General features: G+C 43.1%; 1 protein-coding gene across 3 annotated transcripts in view; it reads left to right on the top strand.

The window, feature by feature from the left end:
* The window catches only part of cd63 (CD63 molecule), a 60,763-nt gene extending 49,896 nt beyond the window's left edge, over positions 1 to 10,867 (top strand). For all 3 annotated transcript variants that reach the window (XM_059956047.1, XM_059956049.1, XM_059956048.1), the window contains exons 4-8: positions 306 to 380; positions 2,979 to 3,068; positions 5,362 to 5,493; positions 7,164 to 7,247; positions 8,874 to 10,867. In XM_059956047.1, the coding sequence (XP_059812030.1) occupies positions 306 to 380; positions 2,979 to 3,068; positions 5,362 to 5,493; positions 7,164 to 7,247; positions 8,874 to 8,939 (447 nt within the window). In that variant the 3' untranslated portion in view covers positions 8,940 to 10,867. The remainder of the gene's footprint in view (positions 1 to 305; positions 381 to 2,978; positions 3,069 to 5,361; positions 5,494 to 7,163; positions 7,248 to 8,873) is intronic.
* Positions 10,868 to 14,362: the final 3,495 nt, after the last annotated feature.

The following is a 14,362-nucleotide window of genomic DNA, read 5'->3' as shown; positions in this document are numbered from 1 at the left end:
TCTGATATTCACCCACTGGTTACATGGGATCTGCAACAGTTCAGTGGACTTGAGATCATTTTCCTCCACCACCACCACCCACTCAGTAAATAGTTTGAAATGCGAGGGTCTGCTTCTGCAGGGTCTCAAAGGAGCTTGCTGGTCCATTATTAAAAATCGTACCAAACAATTTGTAAGTGTATAGTAAACGTTCTCTGTTTTCTGCTGTGAGGTACTATTTGTACTTCTCCCAACTTGAGTTGGGAAGTTGAGAGGCTGATCTATAATGGTCTGTTAAAATGCTTTATATTTTTTCATGGTTCTAGTTTGCCGTTCTTCTGGTCCTCATCTTTCTTGTGGAGATTGCTGCTGCCATTGCTGGTTACGTTTTCAAGGACAAGGTGAGTATTACCTTTTCCCTTCTCTGGGGAAAGGTTTTACACAAATGTTTTGTTTGTAATTTTTTTTTTCTTGACCTTGAACAAGAAGCTCAATTTCAATCTGCCAAGTCGTATGCAAAAGTTTTATGGGGAATTACTTTTTAATAGGTACATTGAGACAGGGTTCAAAGATGCATGCAGTATTTTGTAAGAACTGAGTATGTTCTTACCATATTTCAATGATCGAGTGTTCCAGAACAAGGCAAAATGGTGTTGAAGAAATCAAATTGCAGATGCTGGAAATCTGCAGCAAACAGAAAATGCTACAAATGCTCTAAGACGGTAATACCATTAGACATAGGAGCAGAATCAGGCCATTTGGCCCATCAAGACTGCTATTCAGTCATGGCTGATCCATAATTCCCTTCAGCCCCACCCCCCAGCCTTCTCCCGGTAACCTTTGATGCTGTGTCCGATATCAAACTCTTCCTTAAATACACCCAACAACCTGGCCTCCACAGCTGTCTGTGATAATAAATTCCATAAGTTCACCACCCTCTGGCTAAAGAAATTTCTCCACTTCCCTGTTTTAAATGGACACCCCTCTATACTGAGGCTGTGCACTCTTGTCCTAGACTCCCCCACCATGGGAAACATCCTTTCCACATCTACCATGTCTCGGCCTTTCAACATTCAAAAGCTTTGGATGAGATCCTCTCCCATCCTTCTGAATTCCAGCAAGTACAGACCCAGAGCCATCAAACATCCCTATTATGATAACCCTTTCATTTTCAGAATCATCTTTGTGAACCTCCCCTGAACCCTCGCCAAACTTTTCTTAGATGAGGAGCCCAAAACTGTTCAGACAATACTCGAGGTGAGATCTCACCAGTGCCTTATAAAGCCTCAACATCACATCCTTGCTCTTGTTTGTATTCCAGACCCTTTGAAATGAATACTAACATTGCATTTGCCTTCCTCACCACCGACTCAACCTGCAAGTTGACCTTTAATATGTTCTGCACAAGGACTCCCAAGTCCCTTTGCATCTCAGATTTTTGGATTTTCTCCCCATTTAGAAAATAACACTTTTTTATTTCTATTATCAAAGTGCATGACCATGCATTTTCCAACATTGTATTTCATTTGCCACTCTTGTCCATTCTCCCAATCTGTCTAAGTCCTCCTGCATCCTACCCATTTCTACAATGCTACCTGCCCCTCCACCAATCTTCATATCATCTGCAAACCTGGCAACAAAGCCATCTACTCCATCGTCTAAATCATTGATGCAAGCTTAAAAAGAAGTGGTCCCAACAGAACACCACTAGTCCCTGGCAGCCAAGTAGAAAAAGATCCTACTCACTTCCTCCTACCAATCAGCCAAAGCTCTAACAATGGCAGTAACTTTCCTGGAATACCATAAGCTCTTAAACAGCCTCGTGTGGCACCTTGTTAAAGGCCTTCTGAAAGTCCAAATATACAATGTCCACTGCATCCTATTTACCTATCCTATTTGTAATCAGCTCCTTGAAGAATTCCAACAAGTTTGTCAGGCAAGATTTTCCCTTGAGAAAACCATGCTGTCTTTGTCCTATCTTGTCCTGTGTCAACAAGTACTCATAACCTCATCCTTAACAATTCACTCTAACTTCTTTCCAACCACTGAGGTCAGACTAACTGGTCTATAATTTCCTTTCTGCTGCCTTCCTCCTCTCAGAGTGGAGTGACATTTGTAATTTTCCAGTCCTCTGGCACCATACCAGAGTCTAATGATTTTTGAAAGATAATTACTAATGCCTCCACAATCTCCTACCACTACCTCTTTCAGAACCCCGGGGTGTAGTTCATCTGGTCTGGTTGACTTGTGTACTTTGAGTCTTACAGCTTTTTGAGCACCACCTCCCTTCTAATAGTAACTGCACTCCCTTATCTTCCCACACACCGGTCAACATCTAGCATTACTACTAGTGTCTTCCACGGTGAAGATTGGTGCAAAATACTTATTTAGTTCATCTGCCATCTCCTTGTTCCCCATTATTATTTCTCCTGCCTCATTTTCTGGAGATCCTATATCCACTCCCATCTCTTTTTTACATATTTAAAAAAGTTTTTGCTATCCACTTTGGTATTGTTTGCTAGCTTGCTTTCATATGCCATCTCGGTTTTTAAAAGCTTTCCAATCCTCTATCTTCCCACTAATTTTTGCTTTGTATGCCCTTTCTTTTGGTTTTACATTACCTTTGACTTCCCTTGTTTGCTGTGGTTTTACTATTTTGCCATTGGAGTAGGTCAGGCAGAAGGAGAAAGGGTTAATTCCCCAAGTGTGGGACTCGGTGTCAGAACTTTTGTTTCAGACTGGAAATGTTAGTTTCTGCTTCAGTTGCTGCCTGACTTGAGTTTCTGGCACTTTATTTCAAAGTGGGGCTACAGCAGTTTAAAAGCCCCTTGCCATTAGGAGTGAGCAAAGTTCTAGGAGTTTGGTGAAGTTTGTTCTTTGACATCTTGAGTAATAACAGCACAAGACATGAGGTTGTTGGCTTCTGCATGCATGTCTGTGATTTCACATCAATCTGTGATATTTTTTTTCCAACTTTTGTTCTCATCTTCATCTGACAGATTCGCGATGCCTTTGAGAAGTCGTTTAATCAAACCATGGAGAGGTACAACCAGACGACTAGCAATGACATTGACAATTGGCAGGAACAGGTACGTGTGTCTCTGAGGACCCTTTGACTGCAAGTTTCATCAACCATGGTTACTGGTGACACATTTAAGGGAGCATTTCTTTCTATTAGGAGAAAAGTAACTGTACCCATCCTGAGATTTTTCTGTATGTGTTTTAAACCCTGCCCACCTGTGGAAAATCTTGTTAGCATTTCCAGCAAACATCAAAAGCTTCTTGATGCTTAAGCCCTAACTTGGAGTGAGAGCCTTGGCAGAGGTTGAGCACTGACTGTGATACAATAACCTAGTATTTGCATTATTGATCTCTCCTAATAATCAGGAGGTGCAGGTTTGAATCTGGCTGTAAAACTACTTGGGGTTGTATTTGGGGAAATCTGGTTCAGTGATATCCTTGCAACACACACAAAATGCTGGAGGAACTTGGCAGGCCAGGCAGCATCTATGGGGGGAAAAAACAGTCAACGTTTTGGGCCGAAACCGTTCGGCAGGACTGGAGGGGGAAGAAAAGCTGAGGAGATTTGAAATGTGGGGGGATGGGAGAGTAAAACACCAGACGATAGATGAAACTTGGAGGGGGAGGGATGAAGTAAAGAGCTAGGATGTTGATTGGTGAAAGAGACAGAAGGCCATGGAAGAAATTAAAAGGCTGGGGGGGGGGGGGGGGGGAAGGAGCACCAGAGGGAGGTGATGGGCAGGCACCTCCCTCTGGTGGATACGGGGAAAAGGGGATGGGAAATGGTAAAGGGGGGGTGGGTGGTGGAGGCATTACTGGAAGTCTGAGAGATCAATATTCCTCCAACCTGATGGCATGCTACCCAAGCAGAATACAAGGTGTTGTTCTTCCAATCTAAGTGTGGCCTTAACACGACATTAGTGGAGGAGGCCATGGATGGGCATATCGGAATGGGAAGTGGAATTAAAATGGTCTCTGGGAGATCCCGCTTGTTCTGACAGATGGAGCGTAAATGCTCAGAGAAGCAGTCTTCTAATCTATGTCGGGTCTCACCGATACTCTGGCCACACCGGGAGCACTAGACACAGTAGATGACCCTGACACTCACAGGTGAAGTGTCTCCTCACCTGGAAGGACTGTTTGGGTCCTGAAAGGTAGTGAGGGAAGAGGTGTAGGGGCAGGTTAGCTCTTGTTCTGCTTGCAAGGATGAGTGCCAGGAGGGAGATGAGTGAGGAGGGACGAATGGATAAGGAAGTCATGTCGGGAGCGATCCCTGCGGAAAGCAGAAAGTGGGGGAGAGGGAAAGATGTGTTTAGTGGTGGGATCCAGTTGGAGATGGTGGAAGTTTCGGAGAACTGTGCTGAATGCAGAGGCTGGTGGAGTGGTTGGTAAGGACAAGGGAAACCAGGAGGATGGGGTAAGTGCCAGTCACTTCAGTGATATTGTTCTCTAATCTGGCCTGTGTGACTCCAGGTTTTGCCAATATGGTTGACTCTTAAAGTGGGCATTGAAATAACCCAACAATCTATCATTTCACGATATATGCCAGTGATAATAAACCTGATTGATTTACTTGAATGTCAGTTATGGAGGAGCAATGAATGCTGGCCTGTTCTACGTTTTATTTAAATAAAACCTTGATATCCTTCTGTTATCAGACTCTTGAATTGGACCTCTTGTATGCCAAAGATGAACTCTTGCCTACAGTTCCTCTTGCCTCAGGAAAGCAGCCAATACCCCATACTCTTTCTCACTTGTCTCCAATCCCATTGGGCAGGAGGGACAAAAGCTTGAACGCAGACCACCAGGCCCAGGACCCCTTCTATCCCACTGTTAACAGACTTTTGTATAAACCTCTAAATGCGAAACATGAACTTTTGATCTCCTAATCTACCTCCTAGTGGCCCTAGCACTGTATTTACCTGCACTACACTCTTTCTGTAGCTGCAAGACTATATTCTGCATTCTGTTTTCTTTTATTTTCCCCCAATATTGTTGTGTATGGAATGATCTGTGGGAATAGCATGCAAAAAGAAAGCTTGACACTATTGTGTACACATGGGGGGTGGAGGGGAGGAGAAACTTGGAGGAAACTTTAGTATTTTTGAAATGTTATTTCCAGCAGTCCCTTGAATTTTTTCCCCCCAAAAAACGGACTCATTGTGACCCTGAAGTGCAAACTCCAATGCCGGTAACTCGGGGGTTTGGATTGATGATGCTTAAAGGTTCAGATCTCACTTGGAACTCTTATTAACTAAGCTTGTTACTGGTACAATGTTAACACAATTGTCCCTGTTTTCAACTCTGTCGGACCTGTGCATAAACCAAGTTGGCTTCAATCTGTTTCATTCCTTCCTGCAGTTCCACTGCTGTGGTAGTGCCGACTATCATGACTGGTTGCTGCCGCTGAATAACACTGTGCCAGATTCTTGTTGTAAGCATGTCTCTAAAGATTGTGGCAAGGATGTTACTGCTGCAAACATATACACGCGGGTGAGTAATGGTTTGACCTTCTGTTCACTGGCATCCACCAGATTCTAATGTGGAGCTTTTGAATGCTTGCAGCTTTACAAGTGAAGAGCAGGTGGTGGGGGAATATCACTTAGATTGTTGCATTCACCATCTGTGACCAGCCCTGCTTAGAAAGTTCAAGTTGCTAGTGGCATTGATGCTGTATATGGGAATGCTGTTGAGTTTCTATCCCATTAGTCATTTTAGGGATATTTTAATTTTCTCCTGTAAATCTGGTATTAAGCAGCAACTGAAGCTATTGGATTGTCGTTGAAAACCAATAGCTTCACTAACTCTCCTTCATGGAAAAGGAAACCACCTCTTCACAAAAGGCTCAGATGAGGACCATTTTAGTCTCCAAGAGTTTGAATAAGCCACTGTTGTATGTATGAGTAGCTAGGAATACTTTGGTGCCAACATCCTGCAAAATTTGAATCTAACAAGTTTAATAAAAATCTGTAAGTAAAAGGTGGAGAATAGGAGGTAGATTTTTCTCTAGGGCCAGCAAGTTTGAGAAGTCCTAGATTTGGATCAGGGATCAGTTTTGGGACTGCAGCTTGTTGCACATCAATGAACAGGATGAAGGAGTGTGATGACAGTACCAAGATTGATTGAGGGTCAGGTAGTGTTGTAGAGACAGAATCTGCAGAAAGGTTTGGACTGATCAGGAGAGTGAACAAAAAAGTGTTTGAATACAACATTAAGTGTGGGGGCTGTGCATTATGGTAGGGAAAATAAAGGTGTAGACTTTCTAAATGGGTGTGAAGGGACCTGGGAGTCCTTTTTCAGGATACCTCAAGGTTAAGCTGGTAGCTTTTTTGAAAAAAGGCAAATGTAATGTTGGCATTTGTTTTGAGAGGACTGGAATGCTCTGCTGAGCTTTTATAAGGTATTGTCAGATCACATTTGGAACATTGAGCAATTTTGGCCCCTGGATTGAAAGGCTTAACATATGAAGAATGTTTATCTCTGGCCCTGTACTTGATTGACTTCAGAAGAATGAAACTGCAGGGGAGGGGGGGGGGGGGTGCACAGAAATGTCATTGAAACCTGCCAGATACTTGAAAGACCTGGATAGAGTGGGTGTGCAGAAGATGTTTCAATCAGTATGGCATTTTAGAACCTGAGGGCACAGCCTCAGAATAAAGGAATATCCTTTTTAAATCTGAGATGAGGAATTTCTTCAGCCAGTTGGTGGTGGATCTGGAAATATTGTCACAAAGCAGTGGAGGTCAAGTTATTGGGTGTCTTTTAAAGGCAGAATTTGATGGGTTCTTAACTGGAAAGCAGGGTAAAGGTTACAGCTAAGGTGGGAAAATAGGGTTGAAGAAATTGGCCATAATCAAATGGCAGAGATTAGGCTGAATGGCCTAATTCTGCTCCAGATGTCTTGTGGATAGGACATGGTCTAGAATGATGCATTATGTTGAGTTGGCTCTTCCTGAGTTTTTGTCCCTTGTCTGAGGGCTTTATCAGCACCAACTTTATACCACTATTGCTGAAGCTCACTAATACTGCTCGGGCCCTGCTTTCAGAATAGGAAATCTTAAAGCTCTGCATACAAGGAAATTTATGTGGGTCTTATCATTTCCTTAAACCTTCATTATTTGTATTTTTCCTGTCAGTAAGTTATTGTTTTTTTTTAAATATAGGGCTGTGTGCAGCTTATTAATGATTGGCTTAAAAACAACATTGTGATCGTGGCAGGTGTGGCTCTTGGAATTGCCTTATTCCAGGTAAGAACAAATTCTTCTGTGATAAAAGTTTGACAATGTTTATCCACCAACCGTGACTGTTATTAGCCAGTGAACTCACTTCCCTGTTGCTGGAACTCCATCTCCATAGAGGGAAATGGACAGTCATTGTTTCAGGTCAAGACCCTTCAGCACTAAAGAAGGGGATTTGGCCAGTATAAAGGGGTGAGGCAAGAGTTGACAGGTAATGGGTGGATCCAGGTGGGGGAAGGGGAACAAATAATGATAGAAGGCATTTCCTCCTTGTCTCTATGCAGTCAAATTATAATTCTGTTAGACAATGGATGTATGGCTTCAAAAAGGAATCAGAAAGGACCTTCCTCTTTGCATTTTGATCAAATGGCCTCATTGGGACAATTTTCCATGCTGTTTAGTTGCATGTTTTGTTATTTCAGGCATCACCAATGGTGAGCAGTTGTAGACTTGGGAAATGCTCTGGACACTGGGCAAGTTTCCACAGAAGTAGAAAAGGCCAAGAGTTTGGTTAATAGTTGTCTTTTTCCTGGTGTTTGTTGAGGGCACCACTTGGTGAAGAGGGAAGGCAGGGAGTCTCTCTCCTCAAAAGCTGCTGGGTTGAATGTCACACTGAGAAACATTGCAGCGGGATTAGATGATTCCTCCTGCAAAAGGCTAGTAGAGATCCAAATGTCTGGATATACTTCAAGGTGAAGGCCAGCTGCTGTTGTAATTGTCAAGATTGCTAGGAGGGGTGGTTGACCATGGTGTTAACACTGCCTGGTGAAGCACTAAAATAACCAGCCCTTGACCTCCTGTAACTGTACACCAGTTCATAATGTCCAATCTATCTTCAGTCAGGGTATGACATGGGGAATTGACCTGAAATGTATGGCTTTAGGTGATCAGCCTATACCAGAATCTGATTTGCAGCCAGCCCTGGCAATTGTTCTGATTTATTGAAAATCAGGCCTTTTTTCCCCTTGTATGTGAAAGACTCAAGTAAAGCAAAACAATATGATAGAAATCCTCAACTGGCTAGGTGGCATCTGCTGGGGTGGGGAGAGGGGTTGGTGTAGGTGAGTAATAGTTCTTGCTGGTAAGGCACCTGGTTCATTTGTGCCCAGTGTGGATAATTTCTAAAACAATTGTCGGCAAGGTGCAAGGACTCTGAGGTGGGTAGTAATGCTTGTGTTGTGTTGCACCAGTTGAGTTAGAGTGCAGTCTTGTAAAGTGATGAGGTCAAGGCCAGCAATTATCGCCCTTCCTCTGTTGCCCTTGTGGTGCTAGTGAACCACTTTGCTGTGGGGGAGATGCTTCCATACACTGGAAGCAACAATTACATTTCAAATGTTGGGCTGGTGTGTCATTTGAAAGGGAGTCTGGGTGGTTTTGGCACTAGAGGTTGCATGTGCAGTCATTTATAGACATTGAGTTATTTTGATTAAAGAATCTCAGAATCCTTTTGGACTAATATTGCAATGATAGAAATTTGGTCCAAACACTTTGCTACCTTGATACGCATACCAAAAAATCTACCAATGGTAGACTTTTCATTTGCAAATGCATGTCAAGATCTCTTGAGCAATTACATCACTAGTTAATGAGATTTCAGTGTAATTTTTGTCTAATGTAATTTTGTTTTTGTTTCAGCTCCTTGGAATTATATTTGCATGCGTGCTGATGAAAGGCATTAAAAGTGGCTATGAAGTAATGTAGTCTTCATCTCAACAGCCAATGTTCATTGAATACCTTTTGTTTGTATTTTTGCCACAACTGTGAACTTTGATCACAATGAATATTCTTTCGTTAAAAGAAAATGAATGTCTGTGCCTTTCTCCTTCCTTACTTTTGACATATGAGCACTAAAATGTAACCAAGGTGACCCAGTAAATGCTACTCATTTTCTACCCCCTACCTGCTCTACAAATGTCTTGTATCATCATGTTTTTTTTTCTTGTAAAAGACAGATCATGTGCAGAGTGTGCTTTAGTTTGTTGGGGGTTATTCAGCTGTACTGTAGGGGCTATGATTTAGGGTGGAGTTTCTCCCTCATTTCAAGGAGGACTTTCTGATGAAATGTTTGTCAGCATGTTTTGTGTTGCTCACCAGCCTCTGCAATCATCAGGCAACACTCCATTGTGTTTGGTCACGAGGCCACAGCACTTTCTGCAGCTCAATCTGTAAAATGTGCTGTTAGCCTTTTCCAGGATAATGTCCCCTTCACTTTTCTCTCAATCTCTTGAAAGCTTTATTTATTTATTTTTTTTGAGGGCTTTAATAGCTTGTATTGCCACACCCTGGCTATTTAACCTTGCAACTTTAAGCAGCTAGATGACTCCCAATGGAGAAGTTGGCGATCACTAGGAGTAATTTTTCTTTCCCTTGCCAAGGAGCTAATATAATTGGGAGTTCTGCTTCCACTTGCATGTCCTTGGCCTGTTTATTCAGTTGTGTCCAGCTCACCCATTGGAAGTGGTTTACAGTTCCACTTGATCAAAATTCTCTTCGAGGCAATCTCCGATATCTAGGGACGCAGAACCCTGATATGACTGTCTTTCTCCTTGTGCTCTTCTTCCCCCGAGTGAAACTTGTAAAGTTGAAACAAACATGCTAGAGTGAGGGCACAGTAACCTTTTCATCTTGATCAAAGGCTTTGGCTTGCAGTCTTTTCACCCTCGAGGTGAAAGATTGGCTCTGTGTTGTAGACCATTGGTTTGACATCTAAAAGCTCATGGCACGTGAGCTCTCCTGCTGGCTCCAGTCTGTTGTTTGATCTATACACCTGATGGGCATGCCTTTAACACCTTGTTCCATTTTCAATTTCCCACTCCTAAACTTCAGCCTATGACTTCACTTGAAGTTTTGTCAAAGGTGATCTGGGAAGGCAGGCCAAGACATTTTTTTAAAATAAAATGTTTTCTTTTGTTTTTTTTTGGACCAGGCTTTGGGCTGCTGCAATGGTGGGGTGTTTACTGTCTCCACAGAGTGAATGAAAATGCCTTTATATTTTGGGGAAATACTAAGGCCTGACATATCACTTCATGAAGCTTAAATCTGCAATGTCATTTGTGCACTTCCCACCATTCCTTGCCCCACCACTTCCTGTCTTAGTCACGTTAGTATATTTGGTTGTATTGGAAGTTGCTTCTTTTCAAATTAGATCTTGAGAACTTCTAAGAAACTGTGCCAGCACCACACCCTTTTGCATTCTGTTTGTGCCATGGTTATTCAGGAGGTAATCAAGAGTTCTTGTATATTGAGTGGGGTGCAGTTTACTTCCCAACACCTTCCCCAAAGCCAATTCAAAGAAAAGCCCCGCTGTTCTGTTTCAAAGGACATTCCAACTTCAAGTCACTGCCTCCTATGGCATATGTGTGCAACCTCACTGAGGGGTAGTCTCTTCACATCCCATCCTTAAACTTCATAAGGGCACCTGAAAACAACACTGCTTCACAGCTTTCTGATCACTCTTGGAGAGGAGGGTTGGGGATCCTTTGACAGAATTCTAAATTTGATGTATTTTCTATCCAGTTTGTAAGCATGGAAATGTGACCGCATGCTATTTTCAATATGGTTCCTTGTTTATTCAAGTGTTGAATTTCTGATGTTCTGTATGTGGCAAAATAAACATTTTCTAGGTTGTATGCCATGCCTGTAATGTATCATGTTTTATTTGCATAGTCTATACAACAGCTTACAGTTTAGTTTGCTTCCTAGCAGGTAGTCTGTGGTCGTGAATGAATAAACCCGCTACAGAACCTGAAGAATTCATAAACTTTGCCACTATTTGCTGCCTTTTGACTAAATGTAAACCAATCTGATCATGCAGCTCCAAACCCATACCAAGGTTAACTTTAAACAGGTCTTACCGGACCAACAACCCATTTTAAAACATTTTTGCACTGTAATGTTGCCACAGAATAAATTTAATGTCAGTAATCTGATTTTCAGGGTAATGCCAGCCCTGCCAGTGGTGCCCTTTTGCTGTGATGTGGCAGTTATTCCAATAGTTCCTCATCTCCAACAATGGTCTAGTTTGGGTTTGCCAATCTTTTTTATGCCGTGGACCAATACTGTTAATCAAATGGTCTAAGTATCCCTGGTTGGGAAACTGCCCTAGTTTTACTTCAATGGATTTGGAGTGATAAGAATTTTAGCTCCTTCTGACATTATTTCACAACCACTTGAGTTTCAGCAATGAATAACTAACTGGCTAATTGGAGTCAGCTGAGGAACAAACATTGGCCAGGCACCAGGAAAGCACAATGCATCTTTTGGCACTCACTTGCATTGAAGTGTTCAGCACAAGTGTTAAGAGTTCCAGCATCTATCAGACTTCAGATCAGAAAAATACAGTGACTGCCTGGGGGAAGGAACTTCTTAAGATGGTGTGCAGTTTTTAATTTTAATAACCCCAAGTACTTTTCAAAAGGGAGCTTTTAGTAAATGTCATTTGCAGCAATCTCCAGCTCCAATTACTAAGCCAATTTTGGATCTGGTTTGCCAACTTGCTTTCGATTCCATGGGCTTTTTGTTTTGAACTTTGGAGTTTAAAAGCAATGAAATATGATGATGAATCATGGGGAAGAAATCTTCTCTTGCTTCCCTCTAAAACACAGGAGCTTCCTGTTCTGGTTCCACAGATGCAACCCTAGCCTGACTTGACATGATATTTCCCATGGTGGGGAGTCTAAGACAAGAGGGCACAGCCTCAGGATAGAGGGGCATCCATTTAAAACAGATGCAAATAAATTTCTTTAGCCAGAGGGTGGTGAATTTGTGGAATTTGTTACCCCAGGCAGCTGTGAAGGTCAGGTCATTGGATGTATTTAAGGCAAAGCTTGGTAGGTTCTTGATTGGACACAGCATCAAAGTTTATGGGGCAAGGGCTGGGAAGTGGGGCTGAGGAGGGGGGAGAAAGGATTAGCCATGGTTAAATGCCGGAACAGACTTGATGGGCCAAATAGCCTAATTCTACCCTTGTGTCTTGTGGCCTTAACATGCATCAGGAAATAAGCAGAGACTTGAACCTGTAACAGGCTTCTTGTATCCTAATCAAAGTCGACTCAATGCTGCTTGAGTGGAGAGAGTTGATGCTGCCCTTCTCTGAGGAGACCAAACCACGTGGGATGGTTTCCCATCCACACCTTCATTAGCCCAGACGCTCCTGCTTCCAAGACTCAGATTAAACTCCAACCTGCACCTTACTTTATTTTCCACTGCTTGGTGATATCTCCTATTTACAATTTCTACACTACCTCACATGGCCACGAAGGTGGCTGTTGTGGAGAAGCACAGCTGGGCTACTGCAAGACTTATAGCCTCTATGGGGAATAGATGTGTTCTTCCAATGACCCTGGGGCTACATGATCTGAAATTTGTGCTCCAAGTAAGGCCCACCCATAAGACTTTGGCGTACCAAGTCCATCCCAACATTCAATCATGGCTGATTATTATCCTCAACCACATTCTCCCTGTAATCTTTGACACCCTTGCTAACCAAGAGCCCATTAATCTCTGCTTTAAATATACCTAATGACTTGGGACTCCACAGCCATCTGTGGTAATGTATTCTACAGATTCTCCACTCTCTGGCTAAAGAAATTTATCCTTGTTTCTGTTATGAAGGGACTTCCTTGTAATCTTGAGGTCATGCTCTCTGGTCCTAGGCACCCCTGTTACAGGAATCATTCTCTCCATGTTCACTCTATCCAGGCTTTTTGATATTTCATAGGTTGCAACAAGATTCTCTTTCCCCCCTCCCCAACCCCCAAGCATTCTTTTAAACTCCAATGAGTACAATACAACCAACAGATGTCAACCTATGGTGGCAAGGAGAGCTTCCAGGCTCATCAGCTGTCACCTTGGTTATGACAGTTGACCACGGCAGTGAGGTTGTGTGGGCCTAGATGTGCGTTGCTTCCTCATACTTCGCATGGTGTACACAGGCTTCAGATGTCCCATGGCAATGGAGAATGGGTGACAGAGGCAAGGCTGTGGTAGCTGGGAGTTCTCTGCCAAAGAACCAATGTTCTTTGCATCGGTTGTGACAGCAGATGTGTCACACCTCAGGCATCTACTCACCAAGTCTGGTAGACTTCAACCCAGCCTGCCACCTTCTGCCCCCCCCCCCCCAAATTTGCTGCAGGGATTTAAGGGTGGAGTCAGTAAGTTTTTCAGGGTCCAGCCTGAAAGCCACGGTGACACAGTGGTCAAAGCTGCTGCCTGTCGTACAGTTTCAGGTTCAATCCTGACTGGGTACTACCTGTGTAGAGTTTGTACCACCTTCAAACCATTGCATGTTTGCTCCAGGTTCCTCCCTTGACCCCAAGACATGGGAGTCTTGGGGTTCATTGTCTGCTGCAAGTAGCCCCTAGGGTGTAGGTGAGGGGTAAAATCAGGGACTGTTGGTGTGAATAGTTTACAAGGAAATATAATTAATGGGGTTGCTCTGAAAGCTGGCATAGACTCAATAGGCTGAATGCCCTCATGTAATAAGGTGAGTGTTGTCCGAAGTCCCAATCCATGCAATTAGCTCCCACATTGCATCAGATTTTAATATTCCTGTGTGTTAGTGGGATGTCAATTATTAAGCGGCTCAGTGCTGGCCCACTATTGGTTTATGGCCAGAGTTTATTTTAATAAATGACTGCTTTGGGCTGAGTTCCAGCTCCTTAGCAGAAACCCTATTGAGTTATTTTTCACACTTGCACAAGTTTCCTCTCGGTGCTGATGACCGCAGGGCCCTGGAACAAGGGGCAGCATGGTAGTGCAGCAGTTAGCGTAATGCTATTACAGTGCCTGTGACCTGGGTTCAATTCCTGCTGTCTTTAGGGAATTTGTATTCTCCCTGCGATTGTGTGGGCTTTTTCCGAATGCTTCACTTTCCTCCCATATTCCAAAGACACGCAGGTTAGTAGGTTAATTGGTCACATGGATGTAAGTGGGCCAGAAGGACCCGATAACATACTGTATCTCGAAACCTAACTTAAAATCTAAGAATTGTTGGAACTGCAGCTACAACCGTCAGAGTCTTTTGCTGATAAAGCATGAACTTGGCATAACACTTCACCAAGCGCAGCCAGACTAAAATATGATGGCTGAGGAAACACCAGAGTGAAAGTTTTGGGAGGGATATC

Source organism: Hypanus sabinus, chromosome X1 (genome assembly GCF_030144855.1).
Source record: "Hypanus sabinus isolate sHypSab1 chromosome X1, sHypSab1.hap1, whole genome shotgun sequence".
NCBI lineage: Eukaryota > Metazoa > Chordata > Chondrichthyes > Myliobatiformes > Dasyatidae > Hypanus > Hypanus sabinus.
Note: the sequence above shows the minus strand (reverse complement) of the source record. Positions and strands in the feature narration are given on the sequence as shown.